The sequence below is a fragment of the Thalassophryne amazonica genome, chromosome 3, assembly GCF_902500255.1.
Source record: "Thalassophryne amazonica chromosome 3, fThaAma1.1, whole genome shotgun sequence".
In the NCBI taxonomy this organism is placed as follows: Eukaryota; Metazoa; Chordata; class Actinopteri; order Batrachoidiformes; family Batrachoididae; genus Thalassophryne; species Thalassophryne amazonica.
In genome coordinates this window covers 49,685,780-49,701,282 of record NC_047105.1, presented here as the reverse complement: position 1 = coordinate 49,701,282, position 15,503 = coordinate 49,685,780, and the positions used below count along the sequence as shown (strand labels likewise).

At 40.0% G+C, this 15,503-nt stretch overlaps 1 protein-coding gene across 5 annotated transcripts in view; it reads left to right on the top strand.

Annotated features, from left to right (window-relative positions):
- Positions 1 to 15,503, top strand: part of kcnab2a (potassium voltage-gated channel, shaker-related subfamily, beta member 2 a) — a 269,685-nt gene that overhangs the window by 217,590 nt on the left and 36,592 nt on the right. For all 5 annotated transcript variants that reach the window (XM_034166220.1, XM_034166218.1, XM_034166219.1 and 2 more), the window contains 3 exons: positions 4,570 to 4,613; positions 8,808 to 8,845; positions 9,031 to 9,110. In XM_034166220.1, coding sequence (XP_034022111.1) covers positions 4,570 to 4,613; positions 8,808 to 8,845; positions 9,031 to 9,110 — 162 coding nt within the window. The remainder of the gene's footprint in view (positions 1 to 4,569; positions 4,614 to 8,807; positions 8,846 to 9,030; positions 9,111 to 15,503) is intronic.

Genomic DNA, 15,503 nt, shown 5'->3' with positions numbered 1-15,503 from the left:
TGAACCCTGTGGCAGCCAGAACATATCCCTTGTGAACAGGAGTTTTCACTGGGGAAAAAAAATCAGAGATTCTTCCCCAACTCTGGCCTGAAATCAATACATAGGCATTTTGGGAACAGTCTGTATAAAGGAGCAGAGCAAGGAAATTTTAAAACCCTTTGACTCTTTTCTGTATTAAAAAGGATTCCCATTAAGGGTGGACAGAAAAGACGATTTAACCACTTCACAGTATAAATTTGGCCAACGGTAGATATTTAGACTCCACCGACCAGTCGCAATAATGTTTGTTGATGACATCACTGTATCTTCCTCAGTGACTCTGAACGACTGGAAAAGGCTGCAGTCAGTGCTTTGGGCACAGGCTCCATCTCCATCTCAGTAGATTAAAACTTCTCCTTGTAAGAGTGTAAAATTATAAGCTCTTTTAACCCTGTGGAGTTGCCTGACTGAATTCAGCCATGTAAAAGTCACACGACAGAATTAAGCACTTCTCCCATTAAATTCACCAGGCTCAGTCTCCATTTCAATCTGGTTTAAAAGTGTGCACTTCAAGCTCTATACCAGTTTTTAAATTATGTTAATAGGCCTACTGTAACCTGAATTATGATGAATAATTTCAGGGTTTTTTTTTTTTTGTAAATTTTATGGTCATATTTGGTGCACATATTTGCAGAAAGCCGCAGAAAACAGTCTCACATTTCCTCCGTCTTGGGGCAGGAGAGCAGAGAGAAAAAAAAACACGCCTTCCGCTTTATCATTGGTGAAACCCCAAGACATAAGCCAATCATGATCATCAACCCACGTGGTGGGGTCTCCGAGGACTTTCTGGACAAAACGCCACCAACACACATAAACTGACACTACCTCCTGCTGGACAGAAGTGGGAATGACAAAATGAGATCTTTCCAATGCAAAAATACATGTCTAACAAGTCAGAGAACGAGGTTCTGGTTGTTTTTATTTATTTATTTGTTTGTGTATTTTAATCAATTTAGCTTTGCTGAGGGACTGTATGACCCATTCAGAAACACTTCCATTATAATTTTTACAATCAAGTTTATATCGCAATATATACAATACCGTGAAGGGATTCAATTTGTACCATGATATGAATTTTAACTCATATCACCCAACCCTAATTCCCATGTATTTTGGACCAGATCCGGTTGAATGGGCATCAAGGTTATTACACTGACTGCACTGTGAAAATACAAGGATGATGAGCAAAATCTACGTTAAGGATTTTGCATCTTATTAGGGTTGGGGAGTCTTCTTGATGTGGGATCTTCCAGTGTATTCATTTTGGTTTTGTTGATTGACATTTATTTTTGTCTCACATGTGACATAGTTCTAGTACACATACTCCTCTTAGAGGTCATATGATTCACATTTTGACAGTTTAGTGAGTTTCTGGACTTGCTGTACAGAGCAAATTGAAAAGCGTTAGTCACTGCAATTTAGCAGTTTTAACTTGGCCTTACAAAACACCCACACATCGTCAGATGTACAGTCTTATAACACGCATCTGTGTCCTTGGTTCAGCACGCACACTTAACACACACCTCGCTGTGCTAGGCTTTTCTTCTTTCCACATCAACTGTTTCTGTTGACAGCTTTGAGAGTATATTAGACAGTTTGACTCCTTCACACATTACATAATCTGATGTCGCATGTTTTATCTTTTCTAATTTATCTTATGACCAGAAGTAATGCCACACACTTTATGGTTATAATAATTTTTGACATCTGAAATATCTGAAGCATGTTTCAAAGCATTTGATGATTTGATGATACATTTCTAGTGTTTTCTAAAAGTCTGTAGTAGATTAAATATTTCAGCATTTATGAGAAATATGATGTCTTTTGAGTAGGAATTTAAGAACTAGAAAATGGCTGTTCATATATATATATATATATATATATATATATATATATATATATATATATATATATATATATATATATATATATATATGTGTGTGTGTGTGTGTGTGTTGCCATCAAGGTTGAGTCATCAAGGTTGAGTCGGATTACTTTGAAAGAATACATGTGGATTACATGTATCTATGTACATAGTTTTCAAGTTTTCAAAGAGCTTCCATGTACACATAAATTTGATTACTTGTAATCTGATTACTTTTGGATTACATTTCAATGTAATCCTACCCAACCTTGGTGACCACAACAGAAAACTAAACTGTAATTGTCAACAGATGTGTCTGCCTGGATTGTGATAAGCTCAGACATGCCAGCTTTAGGAGCAAGTTTTTGTGAGTAGTCAAGCCTTTGAGTTGCTGTAGAGGATTTTGGTCAGATGGCAGCTAAGAGATCCTGGTGTGCTGTGAGAAATTTCACTGCATGTCATGGTGGGACTGTTGAAGACCCATTCCTCTGGCTTTCTCTTGACAGTTCTGTGCAGACTCAAATGTACACAATCGCTGACCACACGTGCAGCTGTCGCTGCTTACCATCCACCCTACATGTGTCAGTACACAGAACACTGAAAGGAAAGCAAGCTTCAAGGACACATTAAACACTGTTTTAGGTTTTATTGTTAGAAACGTCCAGCGGTACTGCACCATTTCATCTGTAAGCTTTCAGAAAACTGACATAAATAGGAATGAAACTGGGAAATGAACGGAGAGTTCGGACAGAAGACTCAGCCTGTATCTGAATTTAACGTTGAGCATATGTGTCAGCCCTGCAATACACTGGCAGCCTGTTCAGTGTGTATCTGCCTCTGGTGCAGTGACTGCTGGGTTAGGCTTCAGCTTTGAATCTACACAGTAGGAAGCTGTGAATTGATGCTAACTTCGGCGTTGTCTAACTAAGCCACGATACCTAGTTATCAATTAACATTAGATATCATCAAGGTATTGTTAAGTAATTCACTGTTAACAGACATCTGTGCTTTAAACTGTGCCGCTAACCGGTGTTTTTCTAGCACGAAGCACTCTTCGAAGCTCTCTTCAAAGCTTTGATTCAAAGTGACTATCGTAGGCTAAATCAAAACAAGCAGCAGCTCAAACTAAGTTGCAATACCTAATTATTGATTAATAATAATACAATAATATGCTTTTGGAGGGCGGTATGCATTTTCAGAGGCCTGACGTTCACGCCCAGTCGCCCAAAATGACAGATATTCGCTCGAGTTAGACGAGGGCGAATATCTGTCATTGCGGGTGACTGGGCGTGAACGGAGGGACTCAGAAAATGCATACTGCATAACAACAGCATGTTATTTGCATTATTATCACTTTTTACTGAGATATACAACACGTAACGCGTACATAAAAAGTTGGCTCACTTAACTTTTATCGTGTCGGCTGGCGCACTCTGCTCTCCAAATTCGGCAGGGCGTCCTCATCAAGCTGGCTGCTTTAGCTGCTGTTCATTGTCGTACTATCCATGAGAAAATCATCCGGAATATCCATATTGGGACCAAAACACACTTCTCGCCTTTTCATCTTTACCTCTGCGGACAGTTCTTGGGCTGCGCGCTATGACGTCATTTGTTTACGCACAGCGGGTGGGTATAGCCAGATAGCGTCGACGTAAATCTACGATACCGGCCTAGCGTTGCCCCGATAAAGTGATAATAATGTGCGATGTCAAGCTTATGTTAGTTAATTCACTATGTTTGTAGACATCTGTGCTGTAAACTGTAAGCAGAACAGGGAGGGTTTTCTAATGAAAGTGATTCTAGCAGACTGAATTCAAAACAAGAAGCAGTCTATGGAGTAATACTAAGTCACAGTACCTAGTTATCAATTGATAAGGTTAGATATCAAGGTAATGTTAAGGATTTGACTGTTAGCATACATCTGTCCATTAAACTCTGCTGGTAACCAACTGGAAACTATCAAATGGTAAGTTTTGAAGCATTTCAAAGGTTCAACTATATTAGCTGAACAGAGTATACCGGGGCTGAAAACTGTTTCAACTGGTAAAGCATGTGAGAGAAAAAAAGACTAATTAATGGTCATAAACGAGCCTACTCAGCACAGAGAGAGGAGTAAGGAGTGTGTAGAAAGTTCTTCATTTGCTTGTTTATGGTCTTAAATCCTGGCAACATTAACAGGCTTGTCAGCAATAGAGTTGTCTTGATTATCTATTGTTTATATGGAACCAGTTCATATAACTTAATTGACATTGCTTCCTTGCATTGACTTTGGAGGAGGTGATGGTCTAGTGGTTAAGGTGTTGGGCTTGAGTCCAGAAGATCATGGGTTCAAATCCCCGCCTGACTGGAAAATCATTAAGGCCCTTTGGGCAAGGCCTTTAATCCCCTATTGCTCCCGGTGTGTAGTGAGCGCCTTGTATGGCAGCACCCTGACATCAGGGTGAATGTGAGGCATTATTGTAAAGCGCTTTGAGCGTCTGATACAGATGGAAAAGCGCTATATAAATGCGGTCCATTTACCATTTTTGTGAAACCAAGGTGGATCCATGACCTTAGTGTTGGGACCACTGTCCTAATTTGATGGTCATATAATGCACTGTGTAATACCACAAATCAGTTTCACCTCAATGCCACATTAATGTTTGTTATTCTCTCTGTTTTTCCAGAAACCTTGGGAAGTCTGGCCTACGGGTGTCCTGCCTTGGATTAGGTAAAGGCACAGCCGTCCATTGTGATATTCTTATTTCTGATTTTTAGGTTATGGGTGTGCAGCCAGTACATTCTGAGTGCCGGTCCCAAGCCCGGATAAATGAGGAGGGTTGCGTCAGGAAGGGCATCCGGCGTAAAACAAGCCAACCGAACTATGCAGACTCAGAATCGAATTCCCATACCGGATCGGTCGCGGCCCAGGTTAACAACGTCCACCACCGGTGCTATTGCCCAACAGGGTGCCGGTGGAAATTGGGCTACTGCTGGGCGAAGACGACGAAGAAGAGGAGGAAAACGTTGCCACGAACAGCGGGAGAAGAAGAAAACTAGAAGGGTGGAAATGAGAGTGGGGACTTTGAATGTTGGTAGTATGACTGGTAAAGGGAGAGAGCTGGCTGATATGATGGAGAGGAGAAAGGTAGACATATTGTGTGTGCAAGAGACCAAGTGGAAGGGAAGTAAGAGCAGGAGCATCGGCGGTGGGTACAAGTTGTTGTACCATGGTGAGGACAGGAAGAGAAATGGTGTTGGGGTCATTTTAAAGGAAGAGTATGTTAAAAGTGTGTTGGAGGTTAAGCGAGTGTCTGACAGGGTGATGAGTGTGAAGTTGGAAATTGAAGGGGTGATGATGAATATCATCAGTGCATATGCCCCACCGGTTGGTTGTGAGATGAAGGAGAAAGAAGATTTCTGGAGTGTGTTAGATGAGGTGGTGGAGAGTGTGCCCAAGCATGAAAGAGTGGTGATAGGAGCAGACTTCAATGGGCATGTTGGTGAAGGGAACAGAGGTGATGAGGAAGTAATGGGTAGATATGGTATCAAGGATAGGAATGGGGAAGGACAGATGGTAGTTGATTTTGCAAAAAGGATGGAAATGGCTGTGGTGAATACCTACTTTAAGAAAAGGGAGGAGCACAGGGTAACATATAAGAGTGGAGGAAGGTGCACACAGGTGGACTACATTCTTTATAGGAGATGCAAGCTAAAAGAAATCACAGACTGTAAGGTAGTAGCAGGAGAGAGTGTCACTAGACAGCACAGGATGGTTGTTTGTAGGATGACTTTAGAGGTAAAGAAGAAGAGAGTGAGAGCTCAATAAAGGGTCAGATGGTGGAAGCTGAAGGAGGAAGACTGTTGTGTGAAATTTAGCGAGCAGGTGAGAGAAGCACTGGTTGGAGGGGAAGCAATTTTGGACAACTGGAAAAGTACTGCAGATGTGGTGAGGGAGACAGCTAGGACAGTACTGGGTATGATATCTGGACAGTGGAAGGAAGACAAGGAGACTTGGTGGTGGAATGAAGAGGTCCAGGAAAGCATAAGGAGAAAGAGGTTGGCGAAAAAGTTTTGGGATAGTCGGAGAGATGAAGAAAGTAGACAGGAGTACAAGGAGATGCGGCGTAAGGCGAAAAGAGAAGTGGCAAAGGAAAAGGCATATTGTGAGCTGTACAAGAAGTTGAATAGTAAGGAAGGAGAAAAGGACTTGTACCGATTGGCCAGCCAAAGGGACAGAGCTGGAAAGGATGTGCAGCAGGTTAGGGTGGTAAAAGATGCACATGGTAATGTGCTGACAAGTGAGGAGTGTGTGCTGAGAAGGTGGAGGGAATATTTTGCAGAGTTGATGAATAAAGAAAATGAGCGAGAGAAAAGGCTGGATGATGTGGTGAGAGTAAATCAGGAAGTACAAGAGATTAGCAAGGAAGAAGTGAGTACATGTGTGTGAATGAGAGGGAGCCCAGTGGAACAGTGCAGTTACAAGGAGTAGAAGTGGTGAAAGTAGATGAGTTTAAATATTTGGGGTCAACTGTTCAAAGTAATGGAGAGTGTGGTAGAGAGGTGAAGAAGAGAGTGCAGGGAGGGTGGAGTGGGTGGAGAAAGGTGGCAGGAGTGATTTGTGACCGAAAAATATCAGCAAGGGTGAAGGGGAAAGTTTACAAAACAGTAGTGAGACCAGCTATGTTGTATGGTTTAGAGACGGTGGCACTAACAAAAAGACAGGAGGCAGAGCTGGAGGTGGCAGAGCTGAAGATGTTGAGATTCTCTTTGGGAGTGACAAGAATGGACAAGATTAGGAATGAACATATCAGAGAGACAGCTCAGGTGGGACGGTTTGGAGACAAAGTCAGAGAGGCGAGATTGAGATGGTTTGGACATGTGCAGAGGAGGGACTCTGTATATAGGGAGAAGGATGCTGAGGATGGAGTCACCAGGCAGGAGGAGAAGAGGGAGACCAAAGAGGAGGTTTATGGATGTGCTGAGAGAGGACATGCAGGTGGTTGGTGTGACAGAGGAAGATACAGAGGACAGGGTGAGATGGAAACGATTGATCTGCTGTGGCGACCCCTAACGGGAACAGCCAAAAGACAAAGAAGAAGAAGGTTATGTTAATATTATTCATTCAGGAGACACATGTCAGATTTGTGAGTGGAGCTGATAACTATTTGGTCTTTTCTGTCTATATTGTGAGAAAGTAGTATTGTTATATAAACAGTGTTTTGTTCCAGGAATTCAAGTTTCAAAGAGCTTCCATTTATATTATTACAACTCAGTGCCTTAAATGGAATAACTTAATTTAACATTTATTTGTGGGATTTCTTTAGAGGGATCTTTGTTGTTGGGTTTTTTCATCAGTTTTCCACAAAGTTTGTGCAACATCAGTTCTACAATGTACAGTAGTGTTCAGAATAATAGTAGTGCTATGTGACTAAAAAGATTAATCCAGGTTTTGAGTATATTTCTTATTGTTACATGGGAAACAAGGTACCAGTAGATTCTCACAAATCCAACAAGACCAAGCATTCATGATATGCACACTATTAAGGCTATGAAATTGGGCTATTAGTAAAAAAAAAAAAGTAGAAAAGGGGGTGTTCACAATAATAGTAGCATCTGCTGTTGACGCTACAAACTCAAAACTATTATGTTGAAACTGCTTTTTTAGCAATCCTGTGAATCACTAAACTAGTATTTAGTTGTATAACCACAGTTTTTCATGATTTCTTCACATCTGCGAGGCATTAATTTTGTTGGTGTGGAACCAAGATTTTGCTCATTTACTAGTGTGCTTTGGGTCATTGTCTTGTTGAAACACCCATTTCAAGGGCATGTCCTCTTCAGCATAAGGCAACATGACCTCTTCAAGTATTTTGACATATCCAAACTGATCCATGGGGCCTGGTATGCGATATATAGGCCTAACACCATAGTAGGAGAAACATGCCCATATCATGATGCTTGCACCACCATGCTTCACTGTCTTCACTGTGAGCTATGGCTTGAATTCAGAGTTTGGGGGTCGTCTCACAAACTGTCTGGGGCCCTTGGACCCAAAAAGGAACAATTTTACTCTCATCAGTCCACAAAATATTCCTCCATTTCTCTTTAGGCCAGTTGATGTGTTCTTTGGCAAATTGTAACCTCTTCTGCACGTCTTTTATTTAACAGAGGGACTTTGCAGGGGATTCTTGCAAATAAATTAGCTTCACACAGGCGTCGTCTAACTGTCACAGCACTTACAGGTAACTCCAGACTGTCTTTGATCATCCTGGAGCTGATCAGTGGGTGAACCATTGCCATTCTGGTTATTCTTCTATCCATTTTGATGGTTGTTTTCCGTTTTCTTCCATGCGTCTCTGTTTTTTTTGTCCATTTTAAAGCATTGGAGATCATTGTAGATGAACAGACTATAAATTTTTGCACCTGCGTATAACTTTTCTCTTCTCCAATCAACTTTTTAATCAAACTACGCTGTTCTTCTGAACAATGTCTTGAACGTCCCATTTTCCTCAGGCTTTCAAAGAGAAAAGCATGTTCAACAGGTGCTGGCTTCATCCTTAAATAGGGGACACCTGATTCACACCTGTTTTGTTCCACAAAACTGACGAACTCACTGACTGAATGCCACACTACTATTATTGTGAACACCACCTTTTCTACTTTTTTTTTACTAATAGCCCACTTTCATAGCCTTAAGAGTGTGCATATCATGAATGCTTGGTCTTGTTGGATTTGTGAGAATCTACTGAATCTACTGGTACCTTGTTTCCCATGTAACAATAAGAAATATACTCAAAACCTGGATTAATCTTTTTAGTCACATAGCACTACTATTATTCTGAACACTACTGTATGTGTGTGTGCCTAGAGTGCAGATATTTTTGTACTAATACTATGAACCCACTCCTGTAATTTTACATAGGAACATGGGTGACATTTGGTGGACAGATAACAGATGAGGTAAGAACAAATGTATTTTGACATATGACTGGATATTTCTGAGATTGCAGTTTTTATTTGTAGGAAAACCCTCCTTAATCTTGCTGAAGGTGATTAATATTTGGAAAGCCCCAACACTGCACATTTGTGATCTCTCATCCCGTGTTTTCTCCTTGTCTGTTTCCTCTCCTCTGTCCTCTCAACAGATGGCAGAGCAGCTATTGACTCTCGCATATGAAAATGGCATCAATCTGTTTGACACAGCAGAGGTTTATGCTGCTGGGAAGTGAGTATACGTCATACTATGGGTCACTTTTAGTGATAGTCAGCACCGAATATAATAATGGTGCCTGCTACACACCATTAAAATCAATGCAGTTGCCAAGCTTGTTTTGTCAGGTGCAGGAACCACAAATAAATGTTTAAAGTACAAGAAAGGGGCAAAATACTACCTGCCAACATGTTCAGATTGTGCTCTGACATGTTTGATGGTAAAATTATCCTTCACACTTAAACAGTCTGTTCTACTGAAACACACATTTTATGGCCCAGTCACACGGCACAGAACGATTCCTGAACGAAGGGAAAAAGTAAAAAACGTCACAATTCATTGAGAAAAGGTGGACGAAAGAGCTTTTGTCACTGAACAGTCTGTGAAGCAAGAGCACAAAAGGGACGAAAGAGGAAATTAACAAAACCGAAGCTCACAATCTCGACGAAACGCGCTGGGACGGAGCTCATAGCACCTGAGTCGTGGAGAAACTGCAAACAGAATCTGTGGAGATTTGTGTGCACGTCAGTGGACCACCTGCTCTGGTTCCTCGTCCAGAACAAAAGAGGGATCATCTCCATCATCGTCAGAATCCACACTGTCTGTTGACACGCTGCGTGCTTCGTCTTCCTCCAATTAAGAAAAAAAAAATGAGCTTGGTCACTGCTGTATCTCTGTATTATGTTCTAAGCCATATATATTTATTTATAACAGAAAACTGTCAAAAGGGAGAATAAATATAAGTGTAAAGATGATTGAATATATCAGAGCAGTAAATTAATCAGTGCATGTGAACGCGCGCATTGACTCACGTGCGGTTATTCCACCAGCTGATCACTGATCCACAACGTGAATTCTTCCTTCGAGAACAGCTCTTTATATCATCATTTTGATTCATCTGCCTGTTGCCACATGTACAGAAGGACTGGATTATCATTCCTACACTCATATTGTTATATTTAATACAAAATAATCAGCGCACGCAGGAGCTCCTGCTGCCGCTGATGCTGCATTCAAGTACCGGCAGAAATTACACAACTTTTTTGTTATTTCCGACGGTACATGAAGCAGCAGCAGCCTCAGCACTCACAAACCGGCTTCTGCACTGTGTGAAAACACTCCGCTGCTACAACGAAGTCAAATTAAACAATAACATTACAAAAACTAAACAAACAATGAAAAAATGTCAAGAACGACAGCAAAACGAGACACAGACGAATTGAGGTTTTCGCTGCCCTTTGTTCAAATTTGTCAACAGTTTAAAAATCCTGACGTAGCGCCAGCTGCAGGAACGAGGCTGCGCGAAGGTTAAACGATGCCAACGACAGTCAACGAAAGTCCAGATTTCTTGTTTCGTCAGGGCTTTATTACCCTTCGTTAAGTGCCGTGTGACTGGGCCTTTAACAACAGATTGCTGTACATTTAGTTTTAGTGGGGTTTAGTAGCCATGTGAATAGTTTGATTTGAATGTGCAGTTTTTTTTTTTTGTTTTTTTTTCCAATTCTTTTTATTGAAGACACAGGTAATAAAATACAGTACATTGTTAAATACAATGTCTTTCTCTTTTCTTCTTTTTTTTTCCCCTCTTATTACAGTAATTGTACAAAGTTACACAAATGTAAAATATCACCTGTTATATGCATCCTCTTTTATGATGGCTTAACTGAAACAGAACAAGTAGAACAAAACAAAACAAACCCACCCCATCTCAGCTCGTCAGTAATAACATTGATTGCTTTACATTACAAAATATATATAAATATATACATCTATACAGAATAGGCTGTATATTTACATGTATACATGTGTCATGTCCAGGCATTGGCAGACGTTCAATCTGGTAGCACAAGCAGATCTGAAAAGTAACTAATAAAGCATTGCCATGTTTGGAAAAATTTGTCAGTGCATTTTATCTTTTCAAGTTTTAAGAAACACATAACATCTTTTAGCCATTGAGAAAAAGAAGGACATTTTGCAGATTTCCAAAGTAGCAATATTAAACGTCTTGCAATTAGAGAGGTAAAGGCTATAATATCTTTCTGCGGGGAGGTCAATGCGATTGAAGAATCAGTGATACCAAATATGGCAATCAAAGGACTGGCCCTTATGTTTACACCCAGAATTGTTTTCATAGTAGTGAAATAACTAGACCAAAAACTGTATAGAGAGGGACATTGAAAAAACATATGGCTAAGATGGCAAGGAGAGCCCTTACATCTGTTACATTTGTCTTCTGTTTCGGGAAATATTTCAGATAGTCTTGACTTGGATAAATGTACCCTGTATAAAACTTTAAATTGTATAAGACTAAGACGGGCACATGAGATGGTTCGTATTCTATCAATGGATTTGTCCCAAAGTTCCTCATTTATAATGATCCCCAACTCCTTTTCCCATGCGCTCTTGATTTTCAGACTAGACTGATCATTTGAAGACAATATAAAATCATATATTTTTGAGATATGTCCTTTTTGGTGTATATTGTGCGATAGCACAATTTTCCAGGGCTGTGTTGGAGGAGCAGTAGGAAAATTAGGAAAAAGATTTGAAACAAAGCTACGGATTTGAAAGTAGCGAATTAAATGACTTCCAGGCAAAGTATGTTTAGCAGAAAGATTAGCAAAACTATCAAATATCCCAGATGTATATATATGTCTTTAATTTGCTTGATGCCCTTATCATACCAAATTGAGTAACTCGAGTCAGATAGTGATGGAGGAAATAAGTGATTATTGTTCAGTGGGCCCTGCAATGAGGCAGATACCCATCCAAAACGGCGTCTAAATTGATACCAAATCTTAAGTGTGCCGAGTACCACTTTGTTATCAGTATAGGAGGATGGTTTTATAGGAATAGAGGAAAAGAACAAATCTGAAAGAGATGAACCACTACAGGATAAGTGTTCTAGTCTGCACCATAGGGATGTTGGAGATTTTAACAAGTAGCAAAGTTTATGAATGTGGGCTGCCCAGTAGTACGATTGGAATCTGGGTAGTGCAAGACCACCACCAAGTCTACACCTTTGCAACAATGATTTCCGCACTCTAGGAGGTTTCCCATTCCAAATAAAATCACTAATTATCTTGTCCAATGTGTCGAAGAAATTCTTAGGCAGAAAACTTGGAATCGTCTGGAATAAGAAAAGAAATCTAGGCAAAACATTCATTTTGATCACATTAATCTTGCCAATAAGGGATAATGGGAGATAACGCCATTTCTGAAAGTCAGACTTAACTTTTATAATAAGAGGGGTATAATTAGCAGAGACTAAAGAAGAAAAAGAATGAGTAATGTTTATGCCTAAATACTTAAACCCTGAAGGGCTAAATTTAAAAGGAACATTGTTTTGTTGAAGGTTGCAAGCAGCATGGTTAATTGGAAAACATTCACTCTTTTCAAAATTTAATTTATACCCCGAAAAGGAGTTAAAATTATCCAGAATGCTCAAAACAGTTGGAATAGTGGTGGCATGGTCAGTTACATACAGTAGCAAGTCATCAGCATATAATGACAGTTTGTATTGGATATTATTTCGCATTATCCCTTTAAATAATGGGGAAGCCCTTAATGTGATTGACAGTGGCTCGATTGCAATGGCAAAAAGCAGAGGCGAGAGAGGGCAACCCTGACGTGTTCCGCGACCCAGGGTGAAGTAATCAGAGTAAACGTTATTGGTATGTACACTAGCTTTGGGTGATGAATATAAGAGACGGATCCATGCGATTAATCTCTTACCGAACCCAAATTTAGACAAAGCTGCAAACAAGTACTCCCACTCCACCCTATCAAAAGCCTTCTCCGCATCGAGAGAAATGACCAACTCTGGATTATCTGATGTGTGTTTTGAATATATGATATTTAATAATAAGCGAGTGTTGAAAAATAATTGACGCGACTTTATAACACCATTTTGCTCGGTGGAAATAATAGAGGGGAGTACATTTTCCATACGGGATGCAATAACTTTAGCTAACACCTTAACATCAGAATTTAACAATGATAAGGGCCTATAGGACCCACAGAGTGTGGGATCTTTGTCCTTCTTATTTGATTAACGTGAAGTGGCTTGCGTGAGCGTGGGTGGTAAACAGCCGTTCTCTAATGATTCATTAAACATGGCCAAGAGCAGTGGTCACAATTTTTCAGCAAACGTTTTGTAAAATTCAACTGGAATCCCGTCAGGTCCGGGTGACTTATTTGATTGTAATGCTTTGATTGAATTTAAAATTTCAATGTTAGTGAGTGGGGAATCCATACTCTTAGCAATGTCAGGATCAACCACTGGATTATTGAGGTCTCTGAAAAATTCATCCATTTTGGTATTGGCAGGGGGGATTCTGATTTGTATAATGAAAAATAAAATGATTTAAAGGTGTTATTGATTTCAACAGGGTCAGAATCAACAGTGTCTTGGGCATTTCTTATACTAGATATACTACGAGAAGTAGTTTGTGATTTTAGCTGATGAGCCAAAAGACGACTGGCCTTATCGCCATACTCATAATATGTACCGCGAGTTTGTAATAGTAAGCGCTCTGCTTCGCTAGTGGTTAAAAGGTCAAACTCTGTTTGCAAATCCAAATGCTGTTTATGACGTTCTGGAGACGGGCTCATGGCATATCTTTGATCAATATCGGCTATAGCAGTGGTTAATTTGTTTATTCTAAAATCAGATTTTTTCTTTGATAAGGCATTGTAGTAAATTATTTAGCCCCTAAGATAACATTTTAAGTGTCTCCCATATCAGTGAATGCGAAGTAGAATTAGTTTGATTAAACAAAAGGAACTCCTCGATCGAGTTAGAGATGAAATCACAAAATGCCTTATCTGCCAAAAGAAGTGAATTAAACCTCCATCGAGGTGGAGTGTGCATTTGGGTGTTAAATTGAATGTCTAATAATAGTGGTGCATGATCAGATATTGCTATACTCAAATAATCTGATGAGAGTACAAATGGATTTAAAGTTCTATCAATAAAAAAATAGTCGATTCTGGAGAAAGAATGATGCACTTGGGAAAAAAATGTATACTTCCGACCTGAAGGGTTAAGAGATCTCCATGGTTCGATAAGGCCATTGTGTTTCATGAAATTAGAAAATACTTGTGCCATAGCTGATAATGCTGTAGTGCGCGGGTTTGATCGGTCCAAATTTGGATTAAAAACACAATTGAGATCGGCAGCAAAGATAATAGAATGAGTATTCAAAAAGGGGAGGCTACTTAACAATCTATTGGCAAAGGTGGCGTCGTCAAAATTTGGAGCATATGCATTAACTAATAAAACATTTTTCCCCATCAAAGTACCAGCAACTATTAGAAATCTACCTTGTTTGTCGGCTATAATCTTAGTGGAGAAGAATTGTACATTTTTATGAATCAAAATAGCAACTCCTCTCGCTTTTGAATTGAAGTCAGAATGAAAAATCTGACTCACCCAAGGACAGTGCAATCTGTGATGGTCATCATTTCTAAGATGCGTCTCCTGTAAGAACACTATAGAAGGCCTCTGACGTTTCAGATGAGAGAACACCTTTGATCTCTGGACAGGGTTGCCCATCCCTCTAACATTCCAACTTATAAATCTGCAAGGTGTACCAAGCCCAGACATATTAGAATTTAAGGTGGTACTAGCCATTTGACCAAATAACGTAATAACGTAATTCCCCTAAAAAACAAAAAACACTCAAAGTCCCCCAAAAACCTTTGAACTGTGGAGACAGCAGTGTAATTGACATAAAGAAAAACATGCTCACAGAGTGTGAGCGCTTCGGAGTCAACCAAACTATTCCTAGAAGCCAAAATTAGAGCCAATTAGCTACGAAACAAAGAGTGAAGGGACTCCCACCAAACACAGATCCTAAAAGTAAAATGCCCATTGTAAAAGCACCCTGATGTTACAAAGACTATGATTTAAAATTATATGAGCACCACAAATTGTACGTTTACATATGTATCAATAATTGTGAAGAACAAAATTTCAGTGTTAATGAAAGTCTGTATTGTTAATCAGTCTTGTATTGACTATCATTCAAAATAAAAAGAAGTGAAAAAGTGTCTGAAAGATGAGGCCATACCAATGTATTCCCGGATTACCCTGCTACCATGGTCTTCACATACCGTCCAGCATCCTCAGCAGAGGTGAACTCCTTCTCCACTCCCCTGTAGGTAATACGGAGTCGTGCTGGATAAAACAGACCATACCGGGCTCCCTCGATGTTCCGGAGTTGTCGCCTCACGTCGTTGAATGCAGCCCGCGCCCGAGCTACTCCGTCAGTGTAGTCAGGGAAAATAGAAATGGTCATATCACCGACCTTTATCTGCCCCCGCTCTCTCGCACGACGTAAAATGTCCACACAATCACTGTAGTAGTGAAACCGACAGATAATAGCTCGTGAGCGCGAGCGATCT